This window comes from Nansenia antarctica (assembly GCF_963989245.1).
Source record: "Nansenia antarctica genome assembly, chromosome: 3".
NCBI lineage: Eukaryota > Metazoa > Chordata > Actinopteri > Argentiniformes > Microstomatidae > Nansenia > Nansenia antarctica.
This window is the reverse complement of record NC_137688.1, coordinates 26,710,741-26,731,569: the sequence shown is the minus strand read 5'-3', so window position 1 is coordinate 26,731,569 and position 20,829 is coordinate 26,710,741. Positions and strand designations below refer to the sequence as shown.

Below are 20,829 nucleotides of genomic sequence, written 5' to 3'. Positions count from 1 at the left end.
TTGGGTATGTGGTATCTGGTTGGGGATGTGATATCTGTGGCCGTGAATTGCAGCAGTAGCATCTCAGTCAGGTCTGTTCTCGAGGCTGAGCGTGAGAGCCGCAGGTCGGACACTTCAAAGCCTTCTGCCGTGTGTAGAGGGGAGGCCCGGAGGACAGGAGAGGATGGAACCTGAGATTTATTATACCCTCACGTTAGCTCCGCTGCCTCCCCCCTTTAACCTCTCCCTCTGTGTGTGTGTGTCCCTCTTTCTTCATATTACCTTGTTATGTTTCTCTCTCCTTCTCTCTCTCTCTCCTCTCGGCCTCTCTCCCTCGCTCTCTGCCTCCCTTCATGTCTGCTCTTTCTCCGTGTCTATGGCAGCGAGAGAGACACAGAGAGAGAGAGAGAGAGAGAGATACGGAGAGAGCGATGATTGAGGGGTGTGAAGTTACGTCTTCTTCCCATAACCTCTACATGTCTGACCTCTGACCCTCCTCACCCCCTCTCTGACCCCCGTCCCCCCGTCCCCCCCCAGACGCTAACCCATATGGCCTGTATGGGAAAACGCGAGCGGAGGAGGACGCGAGGCGCTACCTGAGAGAGAAGGAGGAGATGGAGAGAGAGAGGGAGGAGATACGGAGAACCCTGCTCTCCCTGAGGCGGGGGAAGAGAGAGGCCAAGGAGGAGCTGAAGACAGCTACAGGTTAGAGAGAGGAACACACTCCTATCACTACAGGTTAGACAGCAGAACACACTCCTATCACTACAGGTTAGAGAGCAGAACACACTCCTATCACTACAGGTTAGAGAGCAGAACACACTCCTATCACTACAGGTTAGACAGCAGAACACACTCCTATCACTACAGGTTAGAGAGAGGAACACACTCCTATCACTACAGGTTAGAGAGAGGAACACACTCCTATCACTACAGGTTAGAGAACAGAACACACTCCTATCACTACAGGTTAGAGAGCAGAACACACTCCTATCACTACAGGTTAGACAGCAGAACACACTCCTATCACTACAGGTTAGAGAACAGAACACACTCCTATCACTATGAACACGTACCAGATAGAGACTCTGTAGTAGTTTAAGGTTCATTACTTTATTGACTTTTGAATAGGGATCCATAGGCTGGCCCACCTAATGTTCTATCGCCATCTATTGGTAGATCAAGAGAGGTCACTATAGAGTCTTGTGTGACGAGTGTCGCCTGTTCGTGTGTGTGTGTGTGTGTGTGTGTGTGTGGAGCAGAGAAGCAGAGGCCCTCCCTGTGTGAGCGTGTGTCCCAGCTGGAGGAGGCGTGTCGGGGGAGGGAGTTGGAGAGGGTGGACCTGGAGCTGCGGCTGACCCGGGTCAAAGAGAACCTGACCAAGTCCCTGGCTGGAGGGGCGCTGGGAGCCCCCACAGAGACACACCCACCCTGCAAGGTACACACACCCACAGAGACACACACCCACAGAGACACACACACCCAGCAAGGTAGAGACACACACAGAGACACACACACCCAGCAAGGTACACACCCACAGAGACACACACACCCAGCAAGGTAAAGACACACACCCACAGAGACACACACACCCAGCAAGGTAGAGACACACACCCACAGAGACACACACACCCAGCAAGGTACACACACACACACACACACACACACACACACACACACACACACAGCAAGGTACAGATACACAGAGACACACACACCCAGCAAGGTACAGACACACAGAGACACACACACCCAGCAAGGTACACACACACTGAGACACACACACACAGCAAGGTACAGACACACAAAGACACACACACAGCAAGGTACAGACACACAGAGACACACACACCCAGCAAGGTACAGACACACACACACAGAGACACACACACCCTGCAAGGTACAGACACACACATACATAGACACACACACACACCCAATGTACGTATACACACATACACATACACACACACACACACACACACACACACACACACACATAATGTACGTATATATACACACACACACACACACACACATACTGTATACATACACACACACACACAAACACATACACACACACCCAATGTACGTATACACACACACACACATAATGTACATATATACACACACCCAATGTACGTATACACACACACACACACCCAATGTATGTATACACACACACACATATACACACACACACAATGTACGTATACACACATACACACACACACACACACACAAACATAATGTACGTATATATACACACACACACAAACATAATGTACGTATATACACACACACACACACACACACACACATAATGTACGTATATATACACACACACACACACACATATTCACAGTAATGTATGTTGAATGGGTTTTACTAGAGTAGCAGTAGAGAATGCTAGTGCATCCCTGGAGAGTGTTGTTGACATCCCTCTCCCCTGCCTCCCCCTCTCCCCTCCTCCCCCTCCCCCCTGCCTCCGCCTCCCCCCTGCCTACTCCTCTACCCTCCTCCCCCTCCCTCCTCCTCCTCCTCCCCCAGGCCCTCAGCAGCAGGGGCTCGTACAGTGACTCTGCCTCAGACGGCCGCAAGAGACTCCCCACCGTCTACGCCTCCTCTACAGGGACTGTCATGCAGAAAGCCAAGGTAAGACACACACACACACACACGCACACACACACACACGCACACACACACACATGCACACGCACACACACACACACAATGTATATATATACATACACACACACAAACACGCACACACACCTCTAAATCAAAAATCAGATTAAAAGACCCGAACTACCCACTGTACATACTTTGTGTTTTGTCCCCCGCCCCCACTTGTGGTGTATGTCCCCACCTGTCCTACCCGCTGTACATACCTAATGTTTTGTTATATTGTTCTTCCCATGATGGAAGTATGTTTATCTTGTAGATAGTACTAGTTATTTGTCTGTATTATCTTGTAGATAGTACTAGTTTTTTTTTGTCTGTCTTACATGTAACGATGAATTGAGAATCAAGGACCCCAATTGAAATAAGCCAGTGGCTTTCTTGGGTTTGTATCCTGTTAGTTGACCTTGTATGTAATATGTACTTTCATGTACCTACTCCTGCAAATCTTCTAATAAAGTTTTCAATCAATCAAAACACACACACGCACATGCACACACACACACACACACACGCACACGCACGCACCCACACACACGCACACGCACACACACACACACAATGTACATATATACACACACACACACACACACACATAATGTAGGTATATACACACACACACACACACACACGCACGCACACATAATGTATGTATATATATACAATATACACACACACACACACACACACACACACACACACACAGACACTCACACTCTGCTGAATATCTCATTCATTTCATGGCAAACGCCAAGACTGGGATGTGAACTTCAAGTGGGTTGTGACTAAACAACGTTCTGTCTGACGCAGGAATGGGAGTCAAAGAGAGGCACCTAGGAGCCTGGTGTTCCCGTGAGGAGACGGGAGAGTATGGAACGTGTGTCACGGGACTGAGAGAGACTGTTCTACCACACGCAGACGCACACACACACACACACACACACACACACACACACACGTACACATTCCCAATGATTCACTCAGCTCTCCTGCCTTTGGACGCAGTGAGTTTGACGTTTCTCTGAGCCAAGTGATTCCTCAACGACGACGATGGATCAATATTTGATTGCAGTGCAATGAGGGCAGGACACCACTAAAGGGCGCAGCGCACTACAGAAACCCTGTCGGTTTCATCACTGGTTACAGTGGCTAAAACGTGTCTCTTCAATGGCTATACACATGTTTTGTTTAGACTAAGTTCATATACTGTATACCTATTCAAATTCAAGAGACAGAGGGAGTGGATCCTTAAGCCTTTTCTTTTTTTTCTCGATTAGTTAGTTCATGCCTTTAAGGGAGTACAGTGTGAGGGGGAGTAATGTGCGTGTGAAGGAGAATGATTGGAGATGGAGGGATGTAGAAGTGTCGAAGAGATGTGAAGGAAACGGACAGGTACAGAGAGGGTTTGAGCCTGTGGAGAGAGCCCATTGCAAGCTACTGTGTTGAAGTGACATACGTGGGAGAGAGGGTCTTGGTGTTTCATAGAGAGAGAATGTAATAGAGAGACTGGAGGACAATCTACACATGGTGCCTTTAACATTCTGTATTTCTTTGGCCTTCACACCCATTTCCAGATCGAGGCCATGACTACTGTTGTGTATATAATATCATTTATACTGTACTGTACAATGTTGTTTCTTTTCTGTTCATATTGAGACCTACTTTTCTAGACGATATCGGGACTAACACGGTGCTAATGAACATATGTAAATAGACTGAACAGAATGACACAGCAATAGATGGCACAATAGATACTGTATTGTACAGTAGTTGATACAGTACATTCATGATACAGCATTTTTAACACATTCTGTCTTAAAACTTGTGACATTTGCACTTTACCGTTTTTTTGCTACTTGGAAATGGTTAAGGGAATATAATAAATTCACCTCTCATATTATCCATTGTGTATGTGTTACTATTAGGCTTGGCTTGTAGTGTAAGTTTATAGTTACAAGAAATCACTTTTAGACAGACTCATGGTCACTCTTTTTAATGTTTCAAATCCACAAGACAAACAGTATAGCATACATTTAGTCATACCTGTACAGTCAAGTTGTAAAGTATGACAAATAAATAAACAGAATAAAAAATGTATGCGCCAAAAAAAAAAAAAACTTTATGCAAGCATGAAGGCCATTGAATGAGAGGTTTACACCATAGCTGCTTGTGGAGCACTCCATTACTGCATCAAACCTTCATTTTTAATGTGCCAGCCCCATGATGACCTCAGAGGTCAGTGAATCACAGCGCTATCTTTCTTCTGTCAATGTTGGAAGAAATGTTCACACACCATGAACACTATTGTCATCCCTAACCTTAAATCCTTACCCCAAAAGCTGAACTTCATTATTCATATTGCCATTTATGTTCCTTCCTTAACATCCATCTAGTAACTATCCATATGGAGAGGGTGTGAGAAAGAGAGAAATGCCCAATTACAAACAGACCCCTAGCCCCAACACTTTTTAGCTGACAGGAGTAACAAATATGGCGAAACATGGCAAGCAAATTCCATCCAAACTATTTGATACAAATGTCCCTAGGAGGTAGGGGACTGGGGTTAGGGTTGGAATGGGGCCGTGGGCCCCTAGTGCTCCTCAGATGAACAGGTAGTAGAGCCAATAGAGGATGTTGACAGCCAGGAAGGTGAGAGGGAAGACCGTGCGCGCGTGGTGGTCGATGTTATGTGGGTTCTTGATGCTGAACACCGACACGGCCCTGTGAGACACCTCCATGATGGACGAGATATGACACCCCTTTCCTGGACGTCTCTTTTTGGGCATACACTCGCTCGCCGCCGATTGGTCAGACGGCTCCTCCTCGACGGGGCCTATGGCCAATGACTGACTGGGCTGGGCGGAGCTGACGAGGGGGATGGAACCGTTACCGTTAGAATCGTTAAACTCCCTCAGGAGGTCCTGAGAGGGGAGAGAGGGAAGCAGGTAGACTCACTCTCATGCACTCACACACTCTTATGACGACAGACACTCATCACCAGTCTGACATGAACACCGTCCTAGTCCCTTCCTCTCGTCACTTCTCAGAGATCTCACAGGTCCCACAGGTAATGAATGAATGATCTTTATTTTCATTGCACGGGTACAACGAAATTGAAATGCAAACCCTAGGTGCTAACAATCAAAACACTGTCCTAAGATAATAAAAAAACAAGAATGAGACATAAATAGACATAAATAGGAGGATATACCTCAAAGTTATCAGTATGTATCTATTATGTAAACGTATATACTTACGTACCTGTATATACACTATATGGCCTATTCACAGGGGGGTATATAGACAGGGGGTGTTAGCATATAACTATGTACTTTTATATACATATAAACATATGAACTAGTAAATGTATATACAGTGTATGTAAACCTAAACACAAGCAACATGGCCAGAGCTCCATCTGGCCCTCTGACGGGTCTTCACCAATCTCATCCTTTTTACAATCTTAGAAAAATATTCTAAGATTCCCTTTGAATAACCTTTTGGGGTTCTGTGTATGTAGAAACCCTCTGGGTTCATTGTTGGAGGCCTTTGGGTGGGTTCTATGTTAAACCCTGTCCACAAAGAGGTTCTACTTGGAATTGACCCAAAAGGGTTCTTACTTGGAACCCAAAAGGGTTCTTACTTACATGGAGCCTGGACAGGTTCTTCAAAGGGTTCCCTTTATCAATCAACGAAGAACCCTTTTTTGCTAGATTGTAGATCTACAAGAAGGGTTGGTGGACCTATTGTGGGATATATATATATATATATATATATATATACAGTATATATATATATATATATATATATATATATATATATATATATATATATATATATATAATAACTTTTATTTGTATAGCGCTTTTCCTGCAGCTCAAAGTGCTCCAATAATTATATAATCGTAATTTAATTATTTAGTAATTTAAAGGTAATATTAAAAAGATGGGTTTTTAGTCTTGACTTGAACATATTTGCTGAGGTTGCATCCCTAATGTAAACTGGCAGTGCATTCCACAATTTGGGTGCATAAAATGAGAATGCAGCCTCACCATATCTCTTCTTTTGTACATGTGGTACACAGAGAAAACCAGCGTCAGAAGACCTGAGAGCTCTATTGGGCTGATATGCTAGCAAAAGGTCTTTCAGATATTCTGGTGTTGTGCCAGTGAGAGCTTAATAAACAAGCAGAAGGATCTTGAAATCTATTTTGAACTTAACAGGAAGCCAGTGGAGAGTCTCTAATACTCTGCTTGTTTTGGTTAAAACTCTCGCTGCTGCATTTTGGACTAATTGTGTTTGTATATGTACTCACTCTGTGTACGTCTCCTATGGTGTGGTGCTGCATGGTACATATATATATATATATATATATATATATATATATATATATATACAGTATATACTCACTCTGTGTACGTCTCCTATGGTTTGGTGCTGCATGGTGCAGAAGTGGGCGCAGGCGTACTCCAGCAGGGCCCCGAAGATGAAGGTGAAGCAGATGCCCAGGTACACGTCTATGGCCTTGATGAAGCAGTTGGCGTTGGGCAGGGAGGTGCGGGCGCCCATCATCAGAGTGGTCATGGTCAGGACGGTGGTCACACCTGGAAGAGGTCACCACCACAACACGTGACGTTAGAATTATAAGGTTCTATTTCCATTTTTGTAAAAAAAAAAGTTTTTTACATGATCTGATCCATTAGGTGTTTATTAATGCCTGTGTGGTTCATTCTAAGCTCACGAACAGTCAGAGGCTGGTGGAGGTAGACATGGGAGGATGGGCTGTTGTGATGCATGGAATGGCATGAGGAATGGTATCAGACATTTGATTGGATGATGTCCAGTAGATTGTTGGGTAAGTGGGTTAGTGGTGGCCTAGTAGGAGAGTGAATTGGACTGGTGATCAGAAGGTCATGAGTTCAAATCCCCACCTGGGAACACCACCACCACTAAGGGCACGTATCCCTAAGTTACTCCAGGGAGATCGTCCCTGTGATCTGTCATTGTCAGTCCAGCTGGGGCCATGTATACTGAAATGAATGCACTCACTGCAATGTAAGTCGCTTTGGATAAAAGCTGTCTGCTAAAATGGTAAACATGTAATGTAGTTGTTAGGATATAGGATTTGCTTGTAAAATATTGATTGTATCCTCTGTTCAAGCCATTTAGCATAGATCGCATACATTTGCTGGATATTGACATACAACATTGATTTGAGACAATATTGTTGAGCTGGTTTGCAGTTGACCTGCAAATGGAATATGGGTGACTGAGCTTAAACAAGAACAGCCATGAGGGTCATTTGACCCCTGTGAGTAAAGAAAAATGTTTGCACTCAAACAACTTTCAGGACCCTCCTTTCATGACTTGTCCTAGATATGAGCGTTCTACCACCCAGTATCCTTACATTATCAAAATCACATCAGGATAAGCTAGTATATCAGTATTACACAGCAGTGAGATGTAGTTATAGCAGTATTACACAGCAGTGAGATGGGACAGTTATGGTATTTTGGGCCCCAAAACAACGCTAACTTTGATATACTTGGGTATCCATAAACCATAAGGAATATCTATTAGTTCAATAAATTACATTGTTTCAAATGTTTCAACTTCTTTCAAAGTGTTCTATGAAATGATTTTTCAGAAGGCTCTGCCAACATGGATGGACCAGGACTGTAGCTCCCATTGAGACACACAGAGGACATGACCTTGGTGGTTTTGAGACATAATGCAACCAGTCCGATTGCTGTGAAATGACTTGTGATGAATATAATAATCATAATAATCATAATAATAATAATAATAATAACTTTTTATTTGCATAGTGCTTTTCCTGCAAACGTTGCAGCTATGTGTAATATGGTCAACTCTCTCTCTCTGGGAAGGACATGCTTAAGGGCCTCTAAAACACCCTGGCTATGGTCTGTGATGTAACAATGACTGAAGTTAGAATTCTTAACAATGTAGAACATGCAGCTGGGGTTCTAGAATCCATCTGCAGTACACATTCTGTTCATTTACCTGCAAGTCCTCTGTGAAGAGCTAGATAGATAGACAGTTATTTGTTTCACAAACTTTTCCAAACTTTTTCCAATCTTACAGTCAGCAGACATGAATCCTAGTGCGTCTATTCAATCGATGGCCTCCTTGTATGTAGGAGATCTCCACAGGGACACCACTGAGGGAATGCTGCATGAGAAATTCAGCCCTTCTGGTCCAATCATCTCTATAAGAGTGTGCAGGGATTTGCTAACACGCCAATCTCTTGGGTATGCCTATGTCAACGTTCAACAGCAAGCTGACGCAGAGCGTGCCCTGGACACCATGAACTTTGATGACGTCAATGGAAGACCTATGCGCATCATGTGGTCTCAGCGTGACCCTTCTCTGAGGAATAGTGGGATCGGTAACATCTTCATCGAGAATTTATTGGAGACTTTTGACAGCAAGCACCTCTACGACATGTTCTCTGAGGCCAGCGTCTGCACCGTTCCCAACCCAGACATCAACCTCTACCAGGTTGCTCCCCCACCTGGATTCTTCATGGCTGCCATTCCACAGGCCCAGAACTGTGCTGCCCCATGTTGGACCAACCAACTGACTCTCACCTCTCCGCACAAAGGTCAGTATATTTAATGAAGCAACCCTGCACATAGAGACAAGACCACTATCCAAAGATTTGCCATAAATATATTTGATTATGATTATCTTCCCTCTTAGCTACCCAAGCCTTGAGAAAGCGTCCTGAGTCTATTTGTTTGTTTCTATGGATCCTCATTAGCTGTTACAGTTACTGATATTTACTCTCCCTCCCTCCAGGTGAGCGTCCCATCTCATCCATCCACAACATGCTAGATGTCGCTATGCTGGAGGCCCAGTGGGCTGAGGAGGCTGCACAGAACGTGGCCCTGGCCCAGCGCAAAGAGGAGCGCCAGGCTCACACAACCAACCTTTACATGCAGAGGATGGCCAGCGTCTGCACAGTTCCCAACCCAGACATCAACCTCTACCAGGTTGCTCCCCCACCTGGATTCTTCATGGCTGCCATTCCACAGGCCCAGCAGCCTGCTGTCCATGTCCAGGACCAGGAGCCTCTCCCTGCCTCCATTCTGGCTGCCACTGCCCATGAGGACCAGAAGCAGATGATATGTGAGTCTATTTGTTTGTTTCTATGGATCCCCATTAGCTGTTACAGTTACTGTTACTGATATTTACTCTCCCTCCCTCCAGATGAGAGTCCCATCTCATCCATCCACAACATGCTAGATGTCGCTGTGCTGGAGGCCCAGTGGGCTGAGGAGGCTGCACAGAACGTGGCCCTGGCCCAGCGCAAAGAGGAGCGCCAGGCTCACACAACCAACCTTTACATGCAGAGGATGGCCAGCGTCTGCACCCTTCCCAACCCAGACATCAACCTCTACCAGGTTGCTCCCCCACCTGGTTTCTTCATGGCTGCCATTCCACAGGCCCAGCAGCCTGCTGTCCATGTCCAGGACCAGGAGCCTCTCCCTGCCTCCATTCTGGCTGCCACTGCCCATGAGGACCAGAAGCAGATGATATGTGAGTCTATTTGTTTGTTTCTATGGATCTCCATTAGCTGTTACAGTTACTGTTACTGATATTTACTCTCCCTCCATCCAGGTGAGAGTCCCATCTCATCCATCCACAACATGCTAGATGTCGCTGTGCTGGAGGCCCCGTGGGCTGAGGAGGCTGTACAGAACGTGGCCCTGGCCCAGCGCAAGGAGGAGCGCCAGGCTCACACAACCAACCAGCACATGCAGAGGATGGCCAGCGTCTGCACCGTTCCCAACCCAGACATCAACCTCTACCAGGTTGCTCCCCCACCTGGATTCTTCATGGCTGCCATTCCACAGGCCCAGAACTGTGCTGCCCCATGTTGGACCAACCAGCTGACTCTCACCTCTCCGCACAAAGGTCAGTATATTTAATGAAGCAACCCTGCACATAGAGACAAGACCACTATCCAAAGATTTGCCATAAATATATTTGATTATGATTATCTTCCCTCTCAGCTACCCAGGCCTTGAGAAAGCGTCCTGAGTCTATTTGTTTGTTTCTATGGATCCTCATTAGCTGTTACAGTTACTGATATTTACTCTCCCTCCCTCCAGGTGAGCGTCCCATCTCATCCATCCACAACATGCTAGATGTCGCTGTGCTGGAGGCCCAGTGGGCTGGGGAGGCTGCACAGAACGTGGCCCTGGCCCAGCGCAAGGAGGAGCGCCAGGCTCACACAACCAACCTTTACATGCAGAGGATGGCCAGCGTCTGCACCGTTCCCAACCCAGACATCAACCTCTACCAGGTTGCTCCCCCACCTGGTTTCTTCATGGCTGCCATTCCACAGGCCCAGCAGCCTGCTGTCCATGTCCAGGACCAGGAGCCTCTCCCTGCCTCCATTCTGGCTGCCACTGCCCATGAGGACCAGAAGCAGATGATATGTGAGTCTATTTGTTTGTTTCTATGGATCCCCATTAGCTGTTACAGTTACTGTTACTGATATTTACTCTCCCTCCCTCCAGGTGAGAGTCCCATCTCATCCATCCACAACATGCTACATGTCGCTGTGCTGGAGGCCCAGTGGGCTGAGGAGGCTGCACAGAAATCTGGCCACATCCCATCTTGAGTTCCAAGACATAAAAAGGAGATCCAGACTTTTTAAACCGACTTCACCAATACAACATATTTAAGCATTGAAAAGATATTGCAAAATTAATAAATTATTTCATTACAAAATTAAATTGATTGACTCAGCTATGTCTAGAAAAGGGTTAGCTGGACCTCGATGATACAAATTAAAGCCCTGGTTGGACCAGATAGACCAGGCCAAGGCAAGGCCTCCTTGTCCAGCAATGCACCTCCCAGCTGGGCATGAAACAGAGGATGTGAATGAACTACCAGATCATTAAACAGTTGTACTTGTATGGCCCAGCTATGCACCATCAGGAAGTCTGTGAAGTGTGTGCTCCTGATGTAACATGAAGACATTGTCTTGCCAATGTAAACAGAATAATAATAATATTTCATTGCTTAAGACTCTGCTGTTAAAATGCAACGGAAACAGTTGGAACTTGTTGGGCATGGCTTAAATAATATCTGTATAAAGCTATTTTGATGCTTTTCGGTGTAGGAACCAGGCTAATTTTACGAGCGGCCAATTAGTGGTCGTTGTGTGTAAATAGCAGCTTGAGCATTGTAAAGAGTGCGGCTCTTTTAGTAGGTCAAAAAGGCACGGCTGTTCTAGTGTTAATGATGGACTGGGTTCAGGGTCGACGCTGGCTCTTTGCAGGGGTGAGAGTGTGAGAGTGGGACTGACCGATGCAGGTCCGAGCCGGGACGGAGGACTGGCTGATCCAGAAGGAGACCCAGGACAGCACCACCAGCAGGGTGGAGGGCACGTAGGTCTCCAGGATGAAGAACAACACGTTCCTACGCAGAGCGAAATGTAACACCAGCTTGGGGTACTGCCCTGCAAACACACACACACACACACACACACACACACGCACACGCACACGCACACACACACACACAAACACAGATGCACACACACACACGCACATGCACACGCATACACGCACACACACACACACACACACACACACAGACACACACACACACACACACACACACAGGGATTTAAGATTATACCATTATCTGATTGCAATAAAGATTGTGATAACAGAAGCTGATTTTCACTCTTTTTAAAAGGGGTCACATGGACAAAACAACCGTTCCTCTGCATGATATGATCTGACATTAATGATATTATTATGATATGATCTGACATTAAAGACCAGCAGGCGGGCATACAGTACCAGTCTCATACACAGCCTCGGATACAGACGTGTAGTAGCTCTCTACGCTGTACTGGGCCAGCCGGAGGGTGTCCAGCCCTTTAACAGAGTCGTTCCCTCTGGTCCAGTAGAACACTACATCCTGCAGGTTATAGCCCCCTGAAGACACACACACACGCGCACACACGCGCACACACGCGCACACACACGCACACGCACACGCACACACACACACAGTTTAGAAAGAAATAGACGTTTGTACTTTGCACTGTCTCAGGAAATGGACATGGTTATGAGGATGGGGGTTATGAGGATGGGGGTTGTGAGGATGGGGGTTGTGAGGATGGGGGTTGTGAGGATGGGGGTTATGAGGATGGGGGTTATGAGGATGGAGGTTATGAGGATGGGGGTTATGAGGATGGGGGTTGTGAGGATGGAGGTTATGAGGATGGGGGTTGTGAGGATGGGGGTTGTGAGGATGGAGGTTATGAGGATGGGGGTTGTGAGGATGGGGGTTGTGAGGATGGGGGTTATGAGGATGGGGGTTGTGAGGATGGGGGTTATGAGGATGGGGGTTGTGAGGATGGGGGTTATGAGGATGGGGGTTGTGAGGATGGAGGTTATGAGGATGGGGGTTATGAGGATGGAGGTTATGAGGATGGGGGTTGTGAGGATGGGGGTTGTGAGGATGGGGGTTGTGAGGATGGGGGTTCAGCCAGGCTGACAGGTCGGGGTTGTGAGGATGGGGGTTATGAGGATGGGGGTTGTGAGGATGGGGGTTGTGAGGATGGGGGTTGTGAGGATGGAGGTTATGAGGATGGGGGTTGTGAGGATGGAGGTTATGAGGATGGGGGTTGTGAGGATGGGGGTTATGAGGATGGGGGTTGTGAGGATGGGGGTTCAGCCAGCCTGACAGGTCAGTGTTGGAGGGTTCGGGTTAGGTAGGTTGGAGGGTTCAGGTACTCACAGCTCTCCAGCTGCAGGGTGCACACCTGCCTGTCCATGGGGTACTTGGTCAGGTCCATGTTGCACGCTATGGTGGCTGTGATGCTGTTAGAGACAAGCGGTGACATATATAATAATAATAATAATAATAATAATAATAATAATAATAATAATAATAATAATAATAATAATAATAATAATGATAATAATAATACATTAGACTTATATAGAGCTTTTCTAGACACTCAAAGACACTTTACAAACTGAAAATATAGAGTAGTAATAATAAAAAGAAAGTATGGGGGCCTAATAGTGCTGGGGACACATGGGAAGGGGAAGGGGAGGGGGAGATGGTTAACTGGTGAAGGCGAGCTTGAAGAGGTGAGGTTTTGAGGGCCTGTTTAAATGTTGACAGGGTGTTGGCCTGTCTGATGTGGTTGGGACGGGGGGCTGTGGCTGAAAAGGCCCTATCACCCCAGGTCCGGAGCTTGGTCCTAGTGGTCTTGAGGGTGGCTACATTGGTGTGGCTACTCCAGGGGAGGCTGGCGGAGGTAGACATCGGATCCCTGTTTCCACTCCTTGCATTACAATGAGCCTGTCCTCCGGTGTCTACCTCTGCCAGTCCTGGGCTACTCTATTTTACATACTGTGACACTTATATACTGTCTACACTTTAGGTCTTCACATGTTTGTGTAACGCTCAAACTTCTTGGCCGTCGTTTTCTACATACAAGACGTTTATTCATCGAGGCGATAACAAAATGGTAAATGTTAAGTACCGTAGCGCGTAGAGAACCGTTCCGTTGCTGAAGATCCGTATGAGCCGGTTTTCCACGGTGACGTCGTGCAGGAAGGAGCGTTTGGAGTCGGGGATGAAGGTGTCGGGGATCCAGAGGAGGGAGGCGAGCCGGCCGTCTAAGCTCACACTCTCGTTCCCCGGGAACACCAGGCGGGAGTCCCGCCAGCGCTGCCGCAGGAAGATAGTGGCCGTGTAATCCTGGGGATTAACAACGGTGTGAACACATGGGTGGAAGACAGACAGACAGACACAGTGTGTGTGTGTGTGTGTGTGTGTGTGTGTGTGTGTGAGTATGTGTGTATGTGTGTGTGTAGGTGTGAGTGTGTGTGTGTGTGTGTGTGTGTGTGTGTGTGTGTGTGTGTGTGTGCGCGCGCGTGCATGTGTGCATGCGTGCCTGCCTGCCTGCCTGCGTGTGTGTGTGTGTGTGTGTGTGTGTGTGTGTGTGTGTCTAAACCCTAATGAGATGTCTATGTGAAGAAAAGAACCAGGGATCAATAAAGGGTTATGGTAATTGAGAAGACTGCCGCACTGACGGACATCCATACATATGCACACACTCCAAATATATACTCGTACAGACAAAATAATGAATTACCATATTGATTTCTGAGATGGCATCAATGCTGGCGATATCCAGGCTCATCCCAATCTCAACAGGACCCTCTGGAGGGGGGAGGAGGAGAGAGAGAGAGAGAGAGAGAGAGAGAGAGAGAGAGAGAGAGAGAGAGAGAGAGAGAGAGAGAGAGACAGAGAGAGAGAGGGAGAGGGGGAGAGAGAGAGACAGAGGAAGGAGAGAGAGAGAGAGAGAAAGCAAGAGAGAGAGAGAGAGACAGAGAGAGAGATGCTGTTGGCATGATATGCAGTACTATATCTATTTTATTGAACCATTCTTTACACAGGGGAAACACACTAGAGACGAAGCCCTCTTCTGCAGGTGCACCCAGTCCAGAATAAAAATAAAACACATTCAATATGCATGAATATCTCATCTGTCCACAGGACGTTCCCCCAGAATGATTTTGGCTTCCCCAGGGAAGTTTTGGCAAACTTCAGTCTGGCTTTTTTATGTCTCTGTGTCAGCAGTGGGGTCCTCCTGGGTCTCCTACCATAGCGTCCCATTTCATTCAGAGTGCAAACTGACACTGTTGTACCCTGTGTCTGCAGGTCAGCTTGAATTTGTTTGAAAGTTGATGTAGGTTTTTTTATCCACCATTTGAACAATCCTTCGTTGCAATCTTTCATACATGTTTCTCTTCTATCCACATCATTAGAACTGGTTGCAAGTGTGGTTTCTATATCGCCAGCACCTGTAACTTGCCACAGATGAGTTTAAATACAAGGAGCATTACATGCTTGAAATACAATTATCACCTTTGAAAAGGTGCCAATAATTTTGTCCAGTCCATTTTGGGGTTTCTGCATGGAATGATATCAGATTAGCCTTTTTTTCTCGCTTTTTTTACTTGCTCCAATGCAAACATAATAAATAAACATGTGAATCCCAAAGCATTTGTAATTGCAAAAAACTTTCTGAGAGTAGTGGTGCATTATCAGACAGAAGTGCAAAGATTTTGGATTTCAGACCTCAGAATGAATAGTCAACCGTATCAACATTTGCTATAAATGTATAGTCTATAAATAAGGCCATTTTTCAATAGACAATTTCACACATCATCTTATACAAGCATAGCAGCCGAGACTGTGCTATGTCCAGGTGTAAATCCAGATTGGTGCACATTTAGAATAGAATAGAGAAAAATCCTAAAAAAAAGTTGTTAGCTGAGAGTTGACCAGGGACTCTAATAGTTTGGATGGCAAGATATATTCGAAGCTCAAAGGCTTCGGAGACTGTGCTTTTTCACGAGCTGCACCCCGCCTCTGGAACTCTCTCCCTCAACCACTCAGAGACTCACCCTCACTCTCCACTTTTAAATCCCACCTCAAGGCCTACCTGTTCTCCCATGCATACAACCTTCCCTACCCCTAACCATCTCCCCTAACCCTGCCACCCCCCTCCCTCCCTGGACATTGCTGTGTTAATTGTTCCCTGTACCTGTTCGTTAACTCTGTGTTCTATGTGCTCAAATTATCTGTTGCTTGTTGTTTCTGTGTTTTCTGTTTTTCCCATATTGTCAGCGTCTTTGAACCCCGGAAAACACTAACCCTATTATTATTATTATTATTATTATTATTATTATTATTATTATTATTATTATTAGAGGCTGCACCCCGCCTCTGGAACTCTCTCCCTCAACCACTCAGAGACTCACCCTCACTCTCCACAAGTCCTACCTGTTCTCCCATGCATACAACCTTCCCTACCCCTAACCATCTCCCCTAACCATCTCCCCTAAAACCCTAACCCTAATATTATTATTATTATTATTATTATTATTATTATTATTATTATTATTATTATTATTATTATATTTGATATTGGATGATGGACTGCCTTCCAAACCATGGGGATAGAACCTAAACAATAATCAGATTAGAATTCTATGTCCATGACTCCACAATCAGGAGAGTGGAAGGCTGCTATATGCCTGGATCAAGCAGACCAGCCCAAATGTTTTTTTGATGTCAATTTTAAGCAGGGCATCACTAAGCATCACTAAGCTTCACTAGTGTTTGAGCCAACTGGAGGCTTGGCAACGGAAGCACAGACGACTGCCAAACAACTGTTTCTCTCAAACCGAAAGCGTGAAAAATGCTGCTTAAAAGCTTTCTGTGGAATACCAGGGATTCTAGTTTTTCCCACATGTACCGTAACATATATATATATATATATATATATATATATATATATATTTTTTTTAGTCCATTTTACATATCAAGAAGGTCCATATGTGACCCGTTCTAATGCTTTGGTGCTCATATCGGCAACCAATCAAAATGGTCTGACTTTTCTTTTGAAACACAGAACTACGTTTCAACGTTGTTTAGAATCACAACACAAACTCGCTAGTCAAGCCAACATACTGGAACACAATGGATTCGGTAAGTAATCCCCCCACTGCTACCTTGTTAACTATAACGCTACTTTACATTCTTAGCAGGCTCTCAAAACAAGCTGTGTTAGTTGACTTGCGATGTGTCATTGATTTTCAACGCTGTGGAAATGTGTTCACATTTTTCGAAAGAAAAGTCAGATCATTACATCGGATCCCGATATGAGGACCAAAGCAGCCACATTCCCCGATGTGCAACAGCCCAAGGCCTCTATGTGACTTGAAAACCAAAGGGGTGTCCATATTTATGGAATTATTTGAACTCTTAGCACTGGCCGAGCAGACATTTTTTACATTTCAACCAGACACTTTTATCCAAAGCGACTTACAATTAGGCATTACAGGGATAGTCTAATAAGTAATTTAGAGATAAGTGCCTTACTCAAGGGTACACTAGTGGTGGTGTTCCCCAGGTGGAACTTGAACTCATGACCTTCTCTTGATCACCAGCCCAACTCACTATCTATCCACTAGGCCACCACTACCCCTATGTTGGGGGGGGGGTTCTGGTGAACCTAGTCAGTCATTCAATCAAGACATCTATAAAGTCCCATGGTGGCTAGATGCACTGATGCTCCCAGTAGGCTGCAAGCCTATAGTAGGTGACTGCGACTGGTGAACTTGCAGACCACACGCTCACTCGAAGGGTTCATAAAGTGAAAGTGAAACTTATTGTGTCAACAATATCTAGTTTTCCTTTTTTATCATAACACCAACTTGAAGTTTTAAAGTACCCACTCGACATAATACCAACAGTTTAACGATTCACTACATACTTATTATTTGTGGATTGGATTCACTGTTCTCGTTTGCCGGAGGCTACCGGTAAGTGATAATGACTTGTAAACGTTTCGTTTTTGGACGTTCAAAAGCAAGGACTGTGTGTTCATCTAATTATGTGTAGTTATGTGTTTTTAGCATGTCCATGTTCTCTCAGCGTGTTGTGATGTTATTAAAATACAGTTTAGACCTTCGTAGTGATGTGCTTTGTTAGCCGCTAGCTGTTAGCAGCGTTCATAGCTGTGGCTGCGTTTAGTCACTTTTCTCCCATTCAGTACCAACATTCAAATACGCCTGTCATGTCAAATTTCTCTCCGATTTCAATGTATGACACATCATTTGAAAGCTTACAATCTGTAGTTCAAGCACATGTAAAAAACTGAAAAATGACTTTGGCTACTGGTTGCACTTTTCACCAGCAGTATGTATAACCCCCCCTCCTCACCATTGAAGTTGGGTCTCAGGTAGCGGTTGTATCCCTTCATCAGCTTCTGGATGGTGGGCAGCAGCTGGGAGTCATTCCAATCCCCCCAATTATGGCCATGGAGCGCACATCCACTGAAGGAGGGAGAGAGAGACGGAGAGATGAAAGGGATGGAGGGATGGACAGATGGTAGGAGTGATGGAGATGAGGGAATGAATGAAGATGCGATGAGATGAGATGAGAACATTATCCCATTAACCTGGCTCTCGTGTTTGTAAACTCTCCTCTGAGTAAGGCTTGATGCTGAAATGTGTCCACAGTGGCTGCTGATGTGCCTGCGTTATTATAGATTTTTCTATATTTGAGAGTCCTGGCCATATCATTTGACTTATTATGTCCATGAGTTTGCCATCTATTGATTGTGTAATCGATATCTGTATCTTTGGACACAAATACGGCCCCCTGGTTCTTGACCTCTCACCTTTGTGTGGCGGTCAGGCAGAGGGTCAGGAGGGTCAGCGGTTGGAGAGGCATCACGAACGACCTGGACGCGGTCAGCTGACGTCAGCAGCTGTGAGAGAGAATATGTGGGAGGAAGTCAATGCACTGGGTTCAAAACTGGGTTAGACACACACACACACACACACACACACACACACACACACACACACACACTGCAGCAGCCACCAAGGACCATGAGTGAGTACCACAGTGGTAAAGACTTTTGCTCACAATACACTTATTTCACCACAAGATGGCAGCACCAACACAACTCTAACACTAGAACCCAACCAATTTTCATCGCAATAACCCGGCTTTACATTAGTAGAAACTCTATATTAGTGTGATACGTCAGTGTCACCGTCTTCTAAATTACCACAACTTTTTTTCTTTTTTTTTATCTTTGCTTCCATTCTTCGCATAAATATCTCATTAGGTTTGTACACACACACTGTACACACACACACACACACACACACACACACACACACACACACACACACACACTTGTGCTTTCTCTCTCTCTCTCTCTCTCTCTCTCTCTCTCTCTCTCTCTAGTGTGATATGTCAGTCTTACAGTCTTCTAAATTACCACAATCGTTGTTGATCATTACTTCCTTCCTTCACAAAAATATCTCATTAGGTTTGTACACACACACCCACACCTCCCCCCCCCCCACACACACACACACCCACACACACACCCACACCCACACACACACACACACACACACACTTGTGCTTTCTCCCTATCTCTCTCTCCCTCTCCCTCTCCCTCTCTCTCCCTCTCCCCCTCTCTCTCTCTCTCTCCCTCTCTCTCCCTCTCTCTCTCTCTCTCCCTCTCTCTCTCTCTCTCCCTCTGTCAGAAGCAGTCTGTCAGTAGGTATACCACCCTGTTGATTTATCTGGCTCATTATAGTGTTCTCTCATGTACACTCCTCCCTCCTGCCCTTATTCCATCGATCTTCTCCTCTCTCCCTATATCTAATTTCCCCATATTCCCTGTTATTGCCCTCCACATCTCCCTCCCCCCCCCCCCCCCCCCCCACGCTGCCTGTCTCCCCACACAGCATCATTAATAGTGTTCACCCATATTCTCTTTGGGTGCGGGTTAACAAGTCACGATACCCCAATCAACTGAAAGTAGTGACGTGAGCCTTCCATTAGCATTGCATGAACCGTCCAGACATTAAACCAATCAGCCCCCAGGAGGCAATGTATTATTCAAACTGATAATGTCAGCACCGATAGCCTCATGCTTGTCATGGTATTCATTAATTTCCTAATTACTGAACTGGAAGGAAAGAGGAGAAGGAAGGAAGAAAGAAAGAAAGAAAGAAAGAACAGGAAAGCCTTGAACACCATTTCAACCCAGAGAACCAGAGAAAGAGAAGATATACAGTTAGTGACGCACAACTCAACTCTGCATGGAAACCCGTCATCATTAACACAGTAGAGGAACTGCCACAGTACATCTATCATGGCTCTACATTCATTCAATTCAAACATTTATTTAAACTCGTAAGTTACTGAGGTTGCCCTCATTTACAGTAGCAACGAGTGAATAAAAGAGAACCAACAATATAAGTCATAAACAGAATAGTAATTAAACCAAAATGCTCATCAGAACGAGCCTGCCAAACAACCAGACAACTAGCAAACTATTCAATCATTACTCAATAACCCACTTACCCCCCCAGCCCCCCCCCCCCCATTGTCTTTTATTGTCATAGTCATAGTCAATTTATTTAAACAGGCACCAAACTATACCGGTTTAGGGCGCCCTGGGCGCGGACTCTAAAAACAGAGAGATAAACATGATGGAATATGGTAACACAGCAAGACGGCGGTAAGGACAACAAAATAAACAAACAAAATAAACAT

General features: G+C 45.5%; 2 protein-coding genes across 2 annotated transcripts in view; one reads left to right on the top strand and one right to left on the bottom strand.

Moving 5' to 3' along the window:
- The window catches only part of LOC308153944 (actin filament-associated protein 1-like 1), a gene marked incomplete at both ends in the record, with an annotated part of 17,003 nt that extends 13,505 nt beyond the window's left edge, over positions 1-3,498 (top strand). The window contains 4 exons of the mRNA XM_080527127.1: positions 517-684; positions 1,242-1,412; positions 2,570-2,634; positions 3,472-3,498. Coding sequence (XP_080383253.1) covers positions 517-684; positions 1,242-1,412; positions 2,570-2,634; positions 3,472-3,498 — 431 coding nt within the window. The remainder of the gene's footprint in view (positions 1-516; positions 685-1,241; positions 1,413-2,569; positions 2,635-3,471) is intronic.
- Positions 3,499-5,261: 1,763 nt separating this feature from the next.
- On the bottom strand, positions 5,262-18,547 carry gabrp (gamma-aminobutyric acid type A receptor subunit pi; the record flags this gene model as incomplete). The annotated part of the gene is made up of 8 exons (XM_080525780.1): positions 18,466-18,547; positions 14,825-14,892; positions 14,210-14,427; positions 13,453-13,535; positions 12,502-12,644; positions 12,005-12,152; positions 7,072-7,265; positions 5,262-5,582 (listed from the first exon to the last, which is right to left on the bottom strand). The coding sequence occupies exons 1-8, from the start codon at positions 18,503-18,505 to the stop codon at positions 5,262-5,264; spliced, it is 1,215 nt and encodes a 404-aa protein (XP_080381906.1). The 5' UTR covers positions 18,506-18,547.
- Positions 18,548-20,829: the final 2,282 nt, after the last annotated feature.